Source organism: Herpailurus yagouaroundi, unplaced genomic scaffold, assembly GCF_014898765.1.
Source record: "Herpailurus yagouaroundi ecotype Mexico unplaced genomic scaffold, PumYag 140, whole genome shotgun sequence".
NCBI lineage: Eukaryota > Metazoa > Chordata > Mammalia > Carnivora > Felidae > Herpailurus > Herpailurus yagouaroundi.
In genome coordinates this window covers 16210091-16226706 of record NW_024412395.1, presented here as the reverse complement: position 1 = coordinate 16226706, position 16616 = coordinate 16210091, and the positions used below count along the sequence as shown (strand labels likewise).

Sequence of the window (16616 nt, the reverse complement as noted above, 5' to 3'; positions counted from 1 at the left end):
CACTCTACTTGCTATGTGTTATAAATCCTTCCTTCCTATGGATTCAGATAATTTTGTGTAATAAGAAGTCTCAAGGGAAGACAGCTCCAGGCTCCTACTTGACTATCACTGGACAAAATAAAAATTGTTAACAAAATTAACGAGATCGTATACCTTCTTCATGCACTGGGAAGAGATGGCCGTTTTAATATGGTATTTTAATTTAAATTATGAGTATTTTTTTCAGCCAGTGTCCCATAGTGTGAAAAAAATCACATATGCTAATAAAAAAAGCATCAAATACTATCCCATGAAAATGATACGGTGGTGATGAAATAGCATAAAATAGTACAATAATTACGCAAATTGTTATCATCTTATTAAGTTCTGCAAAATGTTGTAATTTCAACATCCTTAATTGAACAGTTCTGTACTAAATGCATTTTGATGCTAATAAGAAGCATGCATATTTTGCCCTCCTCCTGCAAATTTTTTTAAATGACTAACTTTTCTAAAAGTAATGCCTTTTCGAGTTTTCCTTCCAAAGATCGCTTCTTGTCTCACTTAAGTTCATTATATTCTGTTCCTTTGCAATAAATGTTGACAATACAATGTTGTTTTTTGGGAAGCAGTTTATGTTGGGATGATTTATAGAAGACATAGAAGCAGAATTCCAAATGAAGGGTATCCCCAAATGTTGGGTGTGTGTCTGTGTGTGCATGTGTTGAATTATTTTTTCCATTTTCCTTCAGGGTCCTTTGTAAACTCATTCCTCCCTGCCTTTTCTAATTGTAGGGGTGAATAGAATATAATGGGCACAGTGACACTTTACTGGTTTCCTGTTAGGGATTAGTTATTTGGTACAGTTCTTAACTACAACTGCAGACCCCAAAAGATGGACAGAAGTTGGAGGTGTACCATTAGAAGGCCCCTGACATACTGACAACAAAGTTAAACCGAAAATAGCCCATAGTTATTGCTTGAATTACCTGCTACTTCTTATCAAATAGGACATTACTGACATTAGGTTGTGTCTGTTTCTGGTAGAACAATGCTTGAGAAAATTCTACATCTCTAATCACTATTCTTTTCTGAGCCAAACTTCTGGGTTTTGTGACCACTCCTATCTTTGAAGGGCTTTGTCATGTGAAGATCGTCCCACTTGTGCCTATCTTTGGCAAATTCTTAATCTTGAGTTGGCAGCCCCTGATCCCCAGCAAAGTTCCTACAATGACTCACCAATACCCAGACCCTGTGCGATCAAGAATGAAAATTCATTTTAAATTCAGCCGATGAAAAATATAATTAGCAAGGGGAATCTGCTGCCAAAACAAATCATGCCCCTCATTTCCATAGGCAAATGGATTTTTTTTTTAATTCCTCGCCACTTCACATTGGAATCTACTTGTATAGATGATTAGAACCAACAAGTATGCCATTCTGAGGCATGCCTCATTTTCCACTCCTTTGCTAGTTCTTCACCCATCTTTGGATCTTCCTCTCATGGGTCATCTACTCCTCACGGGTCATCAGCCTAGGAAAGCTGAAAGAACCAGGGACCTTGTCTACAAGCCCTGTTCCTCTGATAAATACCCAGAGGCCACGTTTAACATTTGCTGTTAAGCACAGAACGCCCTAGAAAAGTTCTGACAGAGAGCTGGAAGGTAGGACAAAAGGATGGCCTTTTTTTTTCTGTCTTGAATATGATACTTGGAGAAAAGTGGTGGTGAAGTTCCACAGATTGGTTAAGAAACAAGAAGGGAAGGGAAGCAGGGAAGTTACACACACACACACACACACACACACACACACACACACACACGTGCGTGCACACACACACATACATACACTCGGAAAATTTTTGCTATTCTTAAATAAAAATGTTGCTTATATATACGTGGAGCCATCTACATACGTGGAGTACTGCCTACATATCTAACTGCCAAACACTAAAAAAAATCCTAGTTCTTGGGAAGGTCTAGAAAGGACATCTGTGACAGTATCATGCACTATGAAAAATTTAATTATAGCAATGAATAGGGGCCAGGAGTGCCCCCTCTAAAACTGAAATCCTTTCTGACCTTGAAGAGATCACTAACCCTGTATGAGCCTCTTTTCCTCATCTGTAAGATGAGAATCTTATTTTAATTATTGGAATCTTTAGTTTAGAATCTCACAGGCTGATAAAGATGATGATTCATCTACATTCCAGCAGGTTAGCAGGGCACCCCCAGTTTAGGAAAACCTAAAGGAAATATTATTTTACATAACAGGTAAGGAAAAACATTAAATATGTTGGCATAAGAGTTGGTATGCACTGAAAATACAAGCAGATTTCCTTGATGTGTCTATAAATGTGGTTGGAAGCTTCAGATTGGGTTGATGGAAATGAAGGTGTTTTGGGATCCCTTTTTCAGTGAGTCTTTTGATCGCCTTGTCACAAACAGATCCCTAAGCTAGGCAAAGCTTGGAAGGCAAATAAGTAACACATTAGCCTTGCTGATGCTCATGGCATTTTTCTTCTCTGCTGTGCATAAATGTCCACTACTGAAAAGAGATTATTGATGAAGCCTTCCCCTCCACCACACCCTGCCCCGTTCCCTAACTTTCCTCTTCTGGACATGCTAACAAACAGGGGTATGCCTGCAGAGCAAAAGACTGATGAGGAAAGAAAGTGAGGAAGCATGGCCTCTGGATATTGAACCCTTGGTCTCTCCTTGTGAGGTTCAGGTAGCCATCTACATACTCTCTTGAGTCCACCACCATCTGACTATCAGCATATACAGAATAAGCACCAATTCCATTCTGATATTGGAACTGCAGTCTTAAGATATAAATATTGGTCTTATTCCATTAAATATGAAAAATAGGTAAAAGCCAAATGTATCTCAAGGTCATTATGTACCATATGACTTTCAACATTGCAAGTATGAAATAAGAGTTTCTTGGCATTCCACTCAAGCCCCTGCACATGTCCACTGACAGCCTCTAATGCATGTGCCTAAGCAGAACTCCATTGCATTCAGTGCATGGTTCACATCATTATCATTGGCTGCCCAGGTGACCGATGGGGATATATTTTAAAAGGGCTTTTTGGGTCATTCTGCCAAGGACCACAAGCTGCCTTGATATTGAAGCCAAGTCTACTGGCATAGTCAAATGGACATTTGAGAACAACAAATTTCCCTCAAATGAACACAAATCTGGAGTCGGTACTACTGAGTTTGAATCCTGGTTCCACCACTTGGGTAATTACTTGTCTGTTTCTTCAGGAGGAGGAGGCTAACAATAGCACCTAGCATTATTCTAAGGATTATGAGATCATAGGCATTAAGAGCTCAAACAGCTCCTGCTCTATAGTATTTAAGAGCTTGCTTTTTAAATTATGGCTGGTACCGGGGCACCTGGGGGGCTCAGTAGGTTAAGCATCTGACTCTTCTGTTCAGATCATGATCTCACGGTTTGTGAGTTTGAGCCCCACATCGGGCTCTGCACTGACAGCTAGGAGCCTGCTTGGGATTCTCTCTCTCTCCTTCTCTATCTGCCCCTCCCCAACTCTTGCACTTGCTTTCTCTCTCTCTCTCTCTCTCTCTCTCTCTCTCTGAAAATAAATATACTTAAAAAAATCTTAAATTATGGTTGGTACTGATAATGTTATTGTTGCTACTACTGTCACTAGATTGAGAAGGAGGGGACCTGAGTTGTAATCCCAGCATTTCCACTTACAATATGTTTATGGAAACTTACTGGATCTCAGAATTCTCATTTGTAAAACACTGTGACTTTATTCAGGTCTCTAGAGTTCTGCTGAATGCTACCCCATTCAGCATCTGGATATTTCAACTGAAATATAAGGGGAATGTTTTTGACCTAAAAAATCGATATGAATGTGTCACTGCTCTAGTCCACTAAGCATACATCATAGTCACCTTATGTTTCATCACAGAAAGAACAAAAAAAATAATTTTCTTAGAGAGTTACATTCCAGGAAAGGGTCAGGAGATCTAAGTATATTTCTTTCTTCTTATTAAAATAACTTGTGGTGAAAGTCACTGTCTCTGGAGGAATTATATGTCCTTTGACTTTAATTTTTCCTAACAGCTATGACTTTATTAAGTATTAAAAACCAAAGCTATTATCTCTAATTTTTTTGAAGAATTAGTTACCCTGAAAATCCTCATTTTCAGGTCTGGGGTTATATTTCTGAAAATATGCTCTTGTGATTAAAACTTGTCATAAAGCCAAGTGAATGAAGAATCTTTGTATACGTATATGTACATACACACCCTGAGTCACACATGCCCACATTTTTTACAGAACCAACCATCATTCTGAGGATTGCGGACAATCTGTTGAATGTAATAAAGAAGAACTTACAGTATTTTCTTCTTGCCACAGATAAAAGAAGCAAGCGGAGACCTGCAAGAGGATGAAGATGTGATCGCGGAGCCCACATTTCAGAGCCACATCATAGGTAAACATCCACGTCATGTACATCTTCATGGGTGATATTTTTTTAATGCAACCTTCTTGCAGATACAGTGTGTTCCTACAGAGCACGTCCCATGCCTCACCTCTGTGAGCACTGGGTCTTAACCTCTCACACAGGCTTCCTTTTATCTTCTCAGACATTGGAAGCTACCATAAAGTAAGTGGTTCAAAGCAGGACCTATAGAGAAAACATGCGTGTTTTCAGAGCAATGCACTGCAAACTGATGAGAAGTAGGTACTTGTCAGGATGAAATGAAAACAATACTGAGTGTAAATAATTTCTCTGAGGAAAAAAAATCAACTTTGAATCGATCCAGCTTCTATAATTGTCTCAAGAAGCATTCTGCACAACTGCCATAGAAATGTGGGGTGGTAGCTTTCTTAAATGGGATCATTTTTTAATTGAATATGTTTTACACACAGAACCTAATAGATTTCAGTGTACATGGCTTGCCGAAACTTCACAACTCATTTTCTTCATCATTTCTGTTAGAACCCTGATTACAAGTATCCTTGTGTGTGAAATAAGTTTGATTTGTCAGCTATTTCTTAAAATCGTGCCTAGGCCTAGGTGGAAGGAACTCAGCTTCCCAACACGAAAAGACTTTGCTGACCTTTTGCTGACCTGTTTTCAGCAGCCAGGAGGTAACTGGTGGAGTAGTTGTCTGTGACTATAATCCTTGTCAGGTGATAGCAGCCACCTTGGATGATGACAGAATTAGTTTTTCCTCAGGCTCTAAAAATAGCTATGAAAGCAAGCATGCCAATTAAGGAGGTTTATACCAGATACCAAGGCATGATGGAATCATTTCTTCCAATCACATTTGGGTATAGCAGTTGATATCGAATCCTATGTTCTAGGGCATGACAGCCCCACACATTTCTGGTTTCTAGTCTGGTTAGAGTATCCACTGCTCCTGTATCTTCAGCTGCCAGCTCCAAGCACCTCCCCACTCTTTGGGTCCTATAGAGACCCTCCATGGCTGGTTTTCTCGTGTACCCGGAAGTCTTCTGCAAACTGTAATTTACAGTTTCTCTCAGAGAGTTATTGTACCCCCACAGCTTAATGAGACTGGCACTCCATTATTATTCTTTCCATTTGTAATTGAGGAGCCAAAAACCTTAACAAACAGCTGAATGAGTGCAGTCTGAATAAGATTATTATTCCAAGAAGACATCTTTTATTATAGTTGTTGTCAATGTAAAATGCTTAAATTGGTATCAGTTCTGTGTAGCTAGCTAATATGCAAGTTAAATATTGTTTAACAACCTTCAAACATGACACTATGTAATGCCCTGCTGGATCATCATTTTTCTATAATGAGGTGTTCTTGGGCCTGTAAAATAACATATAAAATTAGAGGCTGATTTTTTTTTTTTCAAAAGAGCTACAGTAATGTATGCTTTCGTAGGCTAGTGATTTTTTAGGTTTGCATTGTTTGACCCAATAGCTAGTCACCACATGTCGCCATTTCAGGTTCAGTTCTAATTCATTAAAACTATGTCATATTAAAAATTCAGTTCCTCAGTGGCACTGCACACATTTCAAGTGCTCACTGGCTACATATCCTATGTGGTCTGTGTGCACATTTCCATCATCACACAGAGCTCTGTTGGAAAGTGCTGCTTTAGATTACTCTCCTGGAAGTAAATTTGGACCATGCTTATGACAGAGACCTGACCTGGTCTTCACACTATGGAGATTTATCTCCTCAAACAAGGGGGAACTATGTGAATAAGCTGCTATCAGCTACCAATAAAACAACAACTGCAAATCTGAGTAATCATTATATGGAATAAAGCCATTTGATCATTTTACACAATTAAAAAAACTGGAAAAAGGAAAACATGAAAGATGGGTAGCAACTCAACAATGTTATCAAAAGCCCTGGCTTTTTGTCCTCAGACCTGTTGGGTTGCAAATTGATTTCCACCACTCTGGGCATTCCTTTATATTCAAGGTGCAAAGTATAAGGAAGAGTAAAACTCCATCACAATCCACCCCCTAGATTCCATCTTACATGTCGTTGAGGAGAACCAGATTATAAAGACAATCCTAGCTGCAAAGGATGCTGGGAAAGTCAGTATATTGCTACTCTTTATTGCATAAGGTAGCAGAGAGAACAGGGTTGAGAACATTCCCTGGGTTAATCAATCCATAAGATCACTGCAAACCTTGTAAAAACTTCATCCGCGGGGCGCCTGGGTGGCGCAGTCGGTTAAGCGTCCGACTTCAGCCAGGTCACGATCTCGCGGTCCGTGAGTTCGAGCCCCGCGTCGGGCTCTGGGCTGATGGCTCAGAGCCTGGAGCCTGTTTCCCACTCTGTGTCTCCCTCTCTCTCTGCCCCTCCCCCGTTCATGCTCTGTCTCTCTCTGTCCCAAAAATAAATAAAAAACGTTGAAAAAAAAATTAAAAAAAAAAAAAAAAACTTCATCCATTTGAAGACTGAAGGAGACTCAACAAACAAGTGGGTATTTCTCTTTATTCCACAAGAATGACTGAGAAGGTATTTTTAGCATGCTGGTAAACCCAATATTCTTCATTTTGTCTAAGCTAAGTATTGTCACATAGCCTCAAAATGTTATATAAGCATAGAATATGCTTTGCAACCCAGCAAATCTAAATATGTTATCCTTCTAACCAAATAACAGCTGATGTCATTAACAAAGAAGAATAATCAGAAAATTTGTGAATCTGAATGTTTACATTTTTGTCATGTTAGTTTAATAAAAATATTAGGAGTTGGTTATAACATAAAGTAGTGTTAACTAAGCCTGCTTTATATTGAAATTCAAGATTCATAAATTAACTAAAATAATACAACTAGATTTTTTTCTTTAAAATCACCCTGATAAATGTCAGACTTCCACATTAATAAACAACAAGAAAATGACTAGCCCAGCCTAATAGAAGTGCTAACACAAATGATCACAAAGCTCATATTTCTAATTGTTCTTTCCTGCTATTTAACTATAATAGGTTCACCCTGTGTATTATATTAATTATCTAATGGGATTAAATGATCAGTAGGAATTCAAAAAACATTGTTTCATATTAAGAACACTGGCCAGTGATAGTATCAAAAATAATCCTCTAAGCAGAGGCAGAGGATCTGGAAATTCCTCTAAAGAGGAGGAAATGTCTTTGAGGAGTTTAAGGAAGAAACCAAGCAGAATTGAATGATATCCAAGAAAACAAAGATTCATGGTAGGCTCTAGTGAAATGAAGGATATGTATTATTTTCTCCAAATTTAAAAGAGTTACAAAGAATAATCTGTCCAATAGCCCAATGGTCAAATGTCCCAGTGCCCCATGGCTGCATGAAATCTATTTACCCTCCCCTGTTGGCTGGTTGCCCTCTTTGTCTCTTAGTCCTAAAGGAAGGCTTCTGGCTCCTATGACCAAAGGAGAGCATGACAAAGGGCATTGTCTAGCCCCAAGAATCTGGCTTTCTTTGGGTAGCTCTGTAGAGTTGCTTGGTACCCTCCTACCCACCTCAAGAATTTCCCCCAAGTGATCTTTCTGTCCTCCTTTTTCCATTCTTCCCCAAACTGGCCTTAGCCAGCAGCTAATATATTATGCAGGAGGATAACAGGTACTCAATAAAGATCCCCTTTGACTTACTTATCAGACTATTCACCAGTTTATTTCCATTTTCCCGGGACATTTCATTTCATTATCCCTTGCTCTCTCCTAGACTTTAGCTAGCCAATCTGGTAGACTAACTCACATCAGTGGAGTAATAGGTGAAGCGGGTATCTTTTCAGGTCACATATTTGCATTATAACAAAGACTCAAGAAAAGTTTTACCTCCAGTTAAGAGGAACTCTTGAAACTTTTATTAAAGTTTCAGGCAGTCACATCACTGCTTTGAGCAAATTATGGGGTGAGGAAGAAAGGACAGAATTAACCTGATTTCAGACAATAAATAGCACAAGGCACAGTGCCAGGGAGGAAAAATTATTTTGTCATATAACTGTACTTTTGAGAAATAGACTGCCTGAAGGCTAAGCAGTGGGACAAAGCTGTGTTGAGCCAAGTAGAGAAGATTTAGATAACCGGCTACAATCACCATTTCACCTCTGCCTAATATACAGACCTCGTTCTCCTAACCTTTTCTCACTCAGCCATACAGCATGGAATCCAAATCGCATTGTGCCCAGTCTGGAGTTTGATACAAACAGAAAGGATGAAAGGGTCATATGACACATAGTTTCTATTGTCACATTCCAATGAAGGTCGAGGAATACAGTAGCTTCTTCACACAGCAGAGGAGAGAAGGCCTGGACTGAGGTCAAAGTGTCTCTGGCTGTGGTTCTTAGGAGAGAAAGAGAAAGTTTCACAGACGCTTGAATCAAGTACCTCAGTTACATGGAGAATTTAAGAATCAAAACCTAGATGTGGATCTTATCTGAATGGAATGAGTTCTGGAACCTATCTTATTATATTAATATTGATGCGGTTTGGAGTGTTGGGGTTCAGAACCTACGGCCAACTTTCTTGAGATGTCTTCGGTGTAAAAAGGTGGTTTTATTAAAGCATAGGGACAGGATCATGGGAAGAAAAAGCTGCACTGGGGCTGTGAAGAGTGATCATATAAGATTTTCTGTCCTATGGAGGGGAGATATTAGGGCTCCAGGAAATTGAGTCTATAGGTTTCTAGAGATTGCTTTTTTCTTGTAAATCATTAAGACAGTTGCAAACATATTGCAACATGGTTGGGGCTAGGGGGTGCAAGGGTGTTAGCTTTGCTTTGTCCTTAGCTTGCCTTTTGCTCCCTCATCAATATTAATGACCTAATACAATATGGTCAACCGTCATTATCTGTACATAGATTATACAGCTTGAATTACCCAGACCACAATTATTTTCAATCCAAGACTGGATTTCCCTTAATTATTAGTATCAGTAGGGTTAGATTCAGATGGAAGTGAATGATACCCCAAAATACAGCGGTTTAAATAACAAAAGAATTTTCTTGCTGTCACACAGGACAGTCCAGAAGAAGGTAATCCAGGATGTTAGGACAGTGCCAGACTTCTCCTATCTTGCCCCTCTGGTTTATATGTTTTCCATTCCCAAGGCCACTTCATGGTTCAAGATGGCTTGAAAAACCATTCACTTTCCAACCAGCAAGATCCCTTTTTGAATACTTCCTAGCAGTTGGCCCATGCCTTCTGCCATTGGCCAGTATGTAGTACATAGGATAGGAAACATGCCAGGCAGCAAGCCATATGTCCAGGAGGAAAAACAAAAAAGGAAGTTCTTTGGAAGAAAGGGGCAATGGCGTTCAGAGGACACATACCATTTTTAGCCTGCTGCTCACCCCCTACCAAGCTTACCTCCTTGGTAGAAACATAAATTGTCACTGTAATTTAAGAAAACTATAGAAAATAAATTTGAAGAGTTTTTGGAAAATACAGAATTTTAATGATGTATGCTTAGTTTTTGTTTTGCATGACCTGAACAACCACTCTCTATTAGTATAGTTAATCTTGAGTAACTTTTTGAGAAAATATATTGATCTGGGATTAGTTTGCCACCACTGTGTCTATGAGTAATATATACTTAGTCACCCACAAAGTATATAAAGGCTCACATAAATCTTCTCTGAAATGTAATGTATCTAGAATTTTCCTTTCTCTAGAATTAAAACCAAGAGGGTACCAGGCCTTTCAGGACTATAGGTGCTGGTCAATTAAAGTTAATGATAATAATCTGTCTCATTTTGAGAATATTACCAATTTTCCCCACTGAGAAAACTTGAAAAAATTTAGGAATTTTGTATACAAGGAGTGTCATTCATACAAAAAATAAAATTAAAGCATATTGTGGAAACTTGATGAGACTTTTACAACTTTTGAGTAGATGGCTATTTAAGTCAAATGTCACATTTTAAATAGTGTGCTGACATGTTTAAGCTTAATTGTAGAAAGGGCGAGTTATTGATCAAAACAAAATGTGAGTGGGAAGTACAAATGTTCTCAATAACAATTTTAGTAAATGATGTTCTGTTGACTGCTAACAGACTGGCACTGAACTGAGAACTATTTAGATAATAATGTCGATGGATGGGGAATAAGATGGAGTAGTGTACCTAAATTGGACATCTAAGAGGTAGTATAAAGTAATAGGTTGGGAAAGGACACTTCCATGTGACTACATAGAGTTCTGCAATTTACAACTGCAAGTGACAAACTCTAAAGGGGAAGCTTTGCATCTGACAGCCTGAAATATGAATCCACCTGTCATGAAGGTAGAACCATGGAAATAGGACCATCTGATTTCTTCTGACAAGGACTAGAAAGAGTAATATCAATTTTCATCCATTGAATATCCATTACATACTAAGTCCTGTGCTTGGAATATTACAGGTCATCCTCCTTGGTTTTGCTTTTGTTTTGTTTTTTTCATTCCTTTGTGGCTGGGTTTCTGTTGTTGTCATCTGTAAACTTGTTTCTGATAAGTACTTTCCTCTAACTACCAGAGAGAGTCACTAGCTGAGGCTCTGGTGGAGATTTCTGTATTTATGAGCCTACTAAAGTCTGGTCTGTGACTCCCTTCCTCTGTTTGTTTGTTTTTCTTTCACTAGAGATAGAGATTTGTAGACTTGGAGAGTTGAATGTATGACTTTTTTCTTTTTTTTTTTTTTTTTTTTTTTTTTCTCCTGGAAAATATTTGCTCCTATAGATTACACAAGGAAGCAGAGTTCTATTTAGGTCCACAAGCCTATACTGAGTATCTTCTACAAACCACAACCTGGGTTAGATGCTGGGGATATGGGATGAGTAAGACACAGTGCCTCTACTCTGTGAACAGCCATCTAGTAGGGAGACAGAAAAGCCAACAGATACACTGTGACGATAGATTAAGTTACAGGAATACTCTGCATACATATGAGTGTACAGATTGGTGTAGAATCCAGCTTTGGTAAAGCCAGGAAGGTTGATTTTCATGTGTGAGGAAAAGACAAAAGTAAGAGAATAAGATATTGAAGTTAAAGTGAATTTTCCATTTACACCAGTGTTTCCCAAACTTTGCTGCAAATCAGAATCCCCTGGGAAGTCTTTAAATATGCTGACGCCCAGGTGCAGCTGAATGGTTCAGTCTGTTAAGAATCTAACTTTGGCTCAGGTCATGATCTTGTGGTCCATGGGTTTGAGCCCCACATCAGGCTCTGTGCTGACAGCTCAGAGACTGGAGCCTGTTTCATGCATCTCCTTCTATCTTGGCCCCTCCCCCCCAAAATAAATAAACATAAAAAATTTTTAATATGCTGATGCCCAGGTCACACCCCATAACACATCACAAGCTCTGGAGATAGGAGCTACCCATTAGTGTCTTTTTAAAGATCCCCAAGTGATTCCGGTGGGGAGCAAGGTTTGGGAACCACTGCGTTAAAGGTTAGGATCTCATCAGCCAAGGGGACAGGGAGATGTCTTTCAACTCAAGGGCAAGAGGGTAAGCAAAGGCCTGAAGATAGGAATGTGGCATACTGCAGGGGACAATAGTTAATGGAACACCAGCTTGGCTAGAGTAGAGAGTAATTTTTGAGAATAAGGTACAGATACAGTTGGTTTGTAAGATGAGACTAGATTGTGGAGACCTTGAAAGCCAGCCTTAGATGTTCGAAATTTATCCTACAGAATAACACTCAGACTGTGGAGATTTTTAAAGAAAGGCTAACATGATCAGAAGTGGCCATCCAATCACTTTCATGTTCATGTTCCAACTTTTAAAATTGTAACACCTTTTTATATATATGCACCATATCGATTCCTCCTGAATGGTGGGCTCTGATGAATAGAGTCACATATTTATGTGAAAGGGTAGACACCCAGAATTATTTAAGGGTTGCCAAAGGGCTCTCTGCCCCAAAAGATCTCTCCTGGTAGCATATTAGAATTCCCTACCCTTTGGTGACCCCTTTAGGAAAGGCCCTCAAGTGGCTTGTTACACAATACCTGGTCTCTGGAAAGGGTGCACATTGAGCCTCACTGACTAATAGCAGTAGTGCATTTCTCAGCTTAGTACCAGCAAGACCCTAAAGGGATGAGTCATGAGGCTGGTATATTCTCCTTCCAGGGAACTGAGAATCAGAAGAAGGAATGGCTTGACATTTAGGAAAGGTAAGCATGGTGTTCTTCAGATGGGGACACTCAGCTGCTGGAGGCAGAGGCAGACCTGAAGCCCCAGTGGGTGGCAGGAATTAACCCAGGTGCGAGAAGGGGAAAGGGCTCACCAAATAGGTAATGGTAGACACATTAAATAATTTTTGCCCTTTTCCCCACATTTTTCCAAGGCCTATCACTGTACAGTGTAAGTTGGAGAATCTGAAATAGCTATACATAGACCTCATTTTGTAGAGTTCCCTCAATTTCTTAAGAGGAAGTTCATTCAATTAAAGTAAACATAAGCACATGTATGTAACTTATGGCACAGTAAGGAATAGGCAGAAGGTCAAAACAAGGTCAAAAAGCAGAGTGCCTCAGACCCTGAACCAGAAACCTGCCCAGTGTGACAGTAAATTTCTGAAAGAAGATGGTCATATATGAATATCTACTGTTTATTAAAAACTTTCTATATGCTAGGCACTGACCAGCGTGTTTTATGTATGTTACCTTGCTTTATCCACACAGCAACCCTGCAGCTTAGATACTATGGTCACCCTTTCCAAGTGGGGAAATGGATGTCTTGAAAGGTTACATACTCTGTTCAGCAACGTGGCTGGTATGGAATGGAGCCAGCATCCAAACCCAGCTCAGTCCATAGCTGTGAACCAAAGCAACCCCCAAGAATGCTAAATGATGGCTAGGTACTTTTTTGGCCACCTTGCAGGCACCACAGTTCAAGGATCCCTTTAGTAGATTGCTTGGTCGGGGGTTGAAAACTCCAATAAGCCCCCGGTTCAATGAGTGAGATAGTCCAGACTTGACATATACAAGCATATATTACATGAGTGATGGGAGTTTTAAGGAATGAAGACAATACAACTGACCCCAGGGGAGCAGCTACTTGTCAATTTCCATTGTCACTGTAGAAGAAGGCTGGTCCTATGTAACCAAGTCCTTCCATTTTTCACCAGAAGCCAAAAAATATAGATTTTTATGTGGCATATGATACATTTTAAAATGCGGACTCAATTGTAAAAAGCAAATCTTCAGAGACTTTCTTTTATCTGGCAATATTTCAAATTAGAATTTCAAAGTCCTTTCCCAGAATTTCACAACTAAAAGTGTAGAATAAAATATAAAAATACACTTATTCTTTTAAATGCATGGTGGAGCTGCCTACAAGGAATGTGTCAGAGGCAGGGACGGCAAGAGAGCTAGAATCCATGTCGGGGAGTGGGGGGGAAGTGCTGTAACCAGCACTTACCCACAGGGTATGTGCCAGTGTCTGATGACCAAGGGCTAGGGTGACCAGCTGTCCCAGTTGGCCTTCACTTTCACTTAGTACTGAAGTCCCTCAGATATGGATGACATGGAACAGTTGTCATCCTCCCTGGAGCCTGGTGTTAAGGAGCTAAACTATTGACATAATGAGAGCCCAGGGGCTGAGCAGGGCAAGGTGTTAGATCAAAAACATGCCTTCCCCACCCGCATCAGGCTGGATTCCCAAGAGCAGTGGCAACAAACCCAGAGGAAGACCGTAAGGATAAGCTCCTAACTTAGCCTCAACTCAGTCTTAACTCTAGCTGAAGAAAGAAAGAAAAAAAGGAAAAAAAAAAAAAGTCTCCTCTGAAGATTGAATCCTTGGCTCACACTCCTGTGGATCAAGGCACTCATTCACTCTCTGTGTCCCCTAAATCCCCCAGCTTGAATTTTTTTTTTAAGTGTTCTGAACTGTGCTTTTAAATACTACAGAGAAGAAACTGGAAGAAACTGGAATAGTTGAGACATGAATGGCAGAATATTAATATTTTTCGAGCTGTGCAACCCCACTGTTGGAGAATATTTGAAATTTATCGTAATGAAAAGTTTTAAAAAGTGCAGACTCAAGGTGATAGTGCTTGTAGGAACCTGACAGAATCCAATGCAGATCTTCTCTTGATGCAACCACTCTAAACTTTACACACGGACAAAATTCCAAGGAAGATTAAATCACAATAGAAGATCACTAAGAAGGGGAAATAACAATTTCATTAGCGAGTGGCAGGGAAGAAAAAAAAGGCAAGCTATAGAATAAGTCCTGCATTGACTGCAGAATTGAGAATTATCCAATAGAGAATGTAAGATAAAAGTAATGTATTCCAAGGAAACACAAATGGAAATGAACAGGAACAAAGGAACAAACAAATGAAAGTTTGATATCAAAAAAGGATACAAAGAACTTCAAAAAATCAAAAGCTGTTAGTATTGATTACCACTGATGAGGGTGTTACTCAACTAAAAGACAGAGTTGAACAATTATATACAATGTGTCACAGAGAACCAAGGGGGTGGATAAGTGAAGGAGAGGGTAAAATACATTAAGTAAGAGATGATAAAATCCACATGCATCTAATAATAGCTCACGAAGGAGGGAATGGAATGAGCAGGGTGAACATAATATCAAAAGAATTCATGACTAAGAATTTTCTAAATTAAAGAAAGTTACTGATTCTCAGTTTCAGACAGCCAAATTAGTTCCAAGCAAGATAAATAAAAGGAAATCTACACATTGGGATAGGGATTTTATTTCCTTCAGATACATATCCAGAGGTGGGGTTGCTGCGTTGTGTGATACCTCTGTTTTCTATTTGGAAGTAAAATCACTATCTCAAAGTGACATTTGCATGTCCACATCCACTGCAGCGTTATTCACAGTGGCCAAGATATGGAAATGATCTAAGTGTATCAACAGATGAATGGGTAAAGAAATTGTCGTGTGTATGTATGTATGCATGTATATGTGTGTGCATATATATATGTATATATATATATACATATATATAATACACATGTAATCTTTTAATATTCATTTTTATTTGGATAGCCTTATTACAGTTTTGTTTAGTTTTGCTCATTATACAACTATAATCATACTGTAAGTATTCTGCATTTGGCTTTTTTTATATCAACATTGTTTTTGTGATGAATCTATGAGGGTGCATGCACCTGCTATTTATTAGTTTTCACTGCTCTATAGTATTCCATAGCATGCATATTTTAAAACTTATCCTTTCTACTGTCGATGAACATTTGGATTGTTTTCCATTTTTTTGTATTATTACAATGTTTCTGTGGTCACCCTGCCACATATTCCCTGATGTCCTTGCCAAGATTTTTTGAATGGCCATGTCTTTCAAACTTTTAGACCAGTATCCACAGTAATCAATGTTTACATCATAAATCAGTACAACTCTGTAGATGAGCTTATATAGAAATTTAATAAATATGTCATTTTTTTACTGTAAAAACAAAAATAACATGGAAAGTTGATGAGTAACATGAAATTCAACACTGTGATTGTCTTATGAAGAGGTAGGAGTAGAAGGATATGACCAGAGAGGAGCACAAGAGTGTCTTAAAAACACTCTTTCTGTTGTTAAGGTTGGCTATGGGTGTTCTTTTATGGTGGTGACTTAAATGAATCTGTATGTTGTATCTACTCCCGTATTTATAGTATGTTTGACAATTTAAAAAAAAAAGATAAAAATTAAAATACCATCCAAAACAAAACACAAATATATTTTGGCAAGTGTATCTGTGGGCTGAATGGGTCTTCCATTTATCCTTCTGGTCTATACCATGCATCCGTCACCACACTCCATTCCCTCCTACCATTTGGCTGGCCCTTTAGCATCTCCAGAAGAGAGACTGGCCTAGAGAAGAGGGAGAGGGGAGGAAAGGAACACGGCCCTGACCACCCATATTAAGTTACTCATCATCAATTCTGAAGTACATCAAGTGTCAGAGGAATACGTCAGAAACCGAGATTGTGGGAAACTCTTGAATTTTTGTCTCTTTCTTGTCCAGTCGACCACAGATAATTCTGAGTTGACCACACATTATGGATTGGCTGAACCGACTGTGCTTTAAGTGCAGTTAAAGCCAGCAGTTCTGCTTATGTGTGAAGGTGATGAAAAATTAGTGACTGAGAAGTAGATGTGATTTAGGAAGGAAGGAAGGAAGGAAGGAAGGAAGGAAGGAAGGAAGGAAGG

The 16616-nt window shown here is 39.0% G+C and overlaps 1 protein-coding gene across 8 annotated transcripts in view; it reads left to right on the top strand.

Annotated features, from left to right (window-relative positions):
• Positions 1-16616, top strand: part of NCKAP5 (NCK associated protein 5) — a 983894-nt gene that overhangs the window by 881299 nt on the left and 85979 nt on the right. For all 8 annotated transcript variants that reach the window (XM_040474891.1, XM_040474892.1, XM_040474890.1 and 5 more), the window contains one exon: positions 4378-4453. In XM_040474891.1, coding sequence (XP_040330825.1) covers positions 4378-4453 — 76 coding nt within the window. The remainder of the gene's footprint in view (positions 1-4377; positions 4454-16616) is intronic.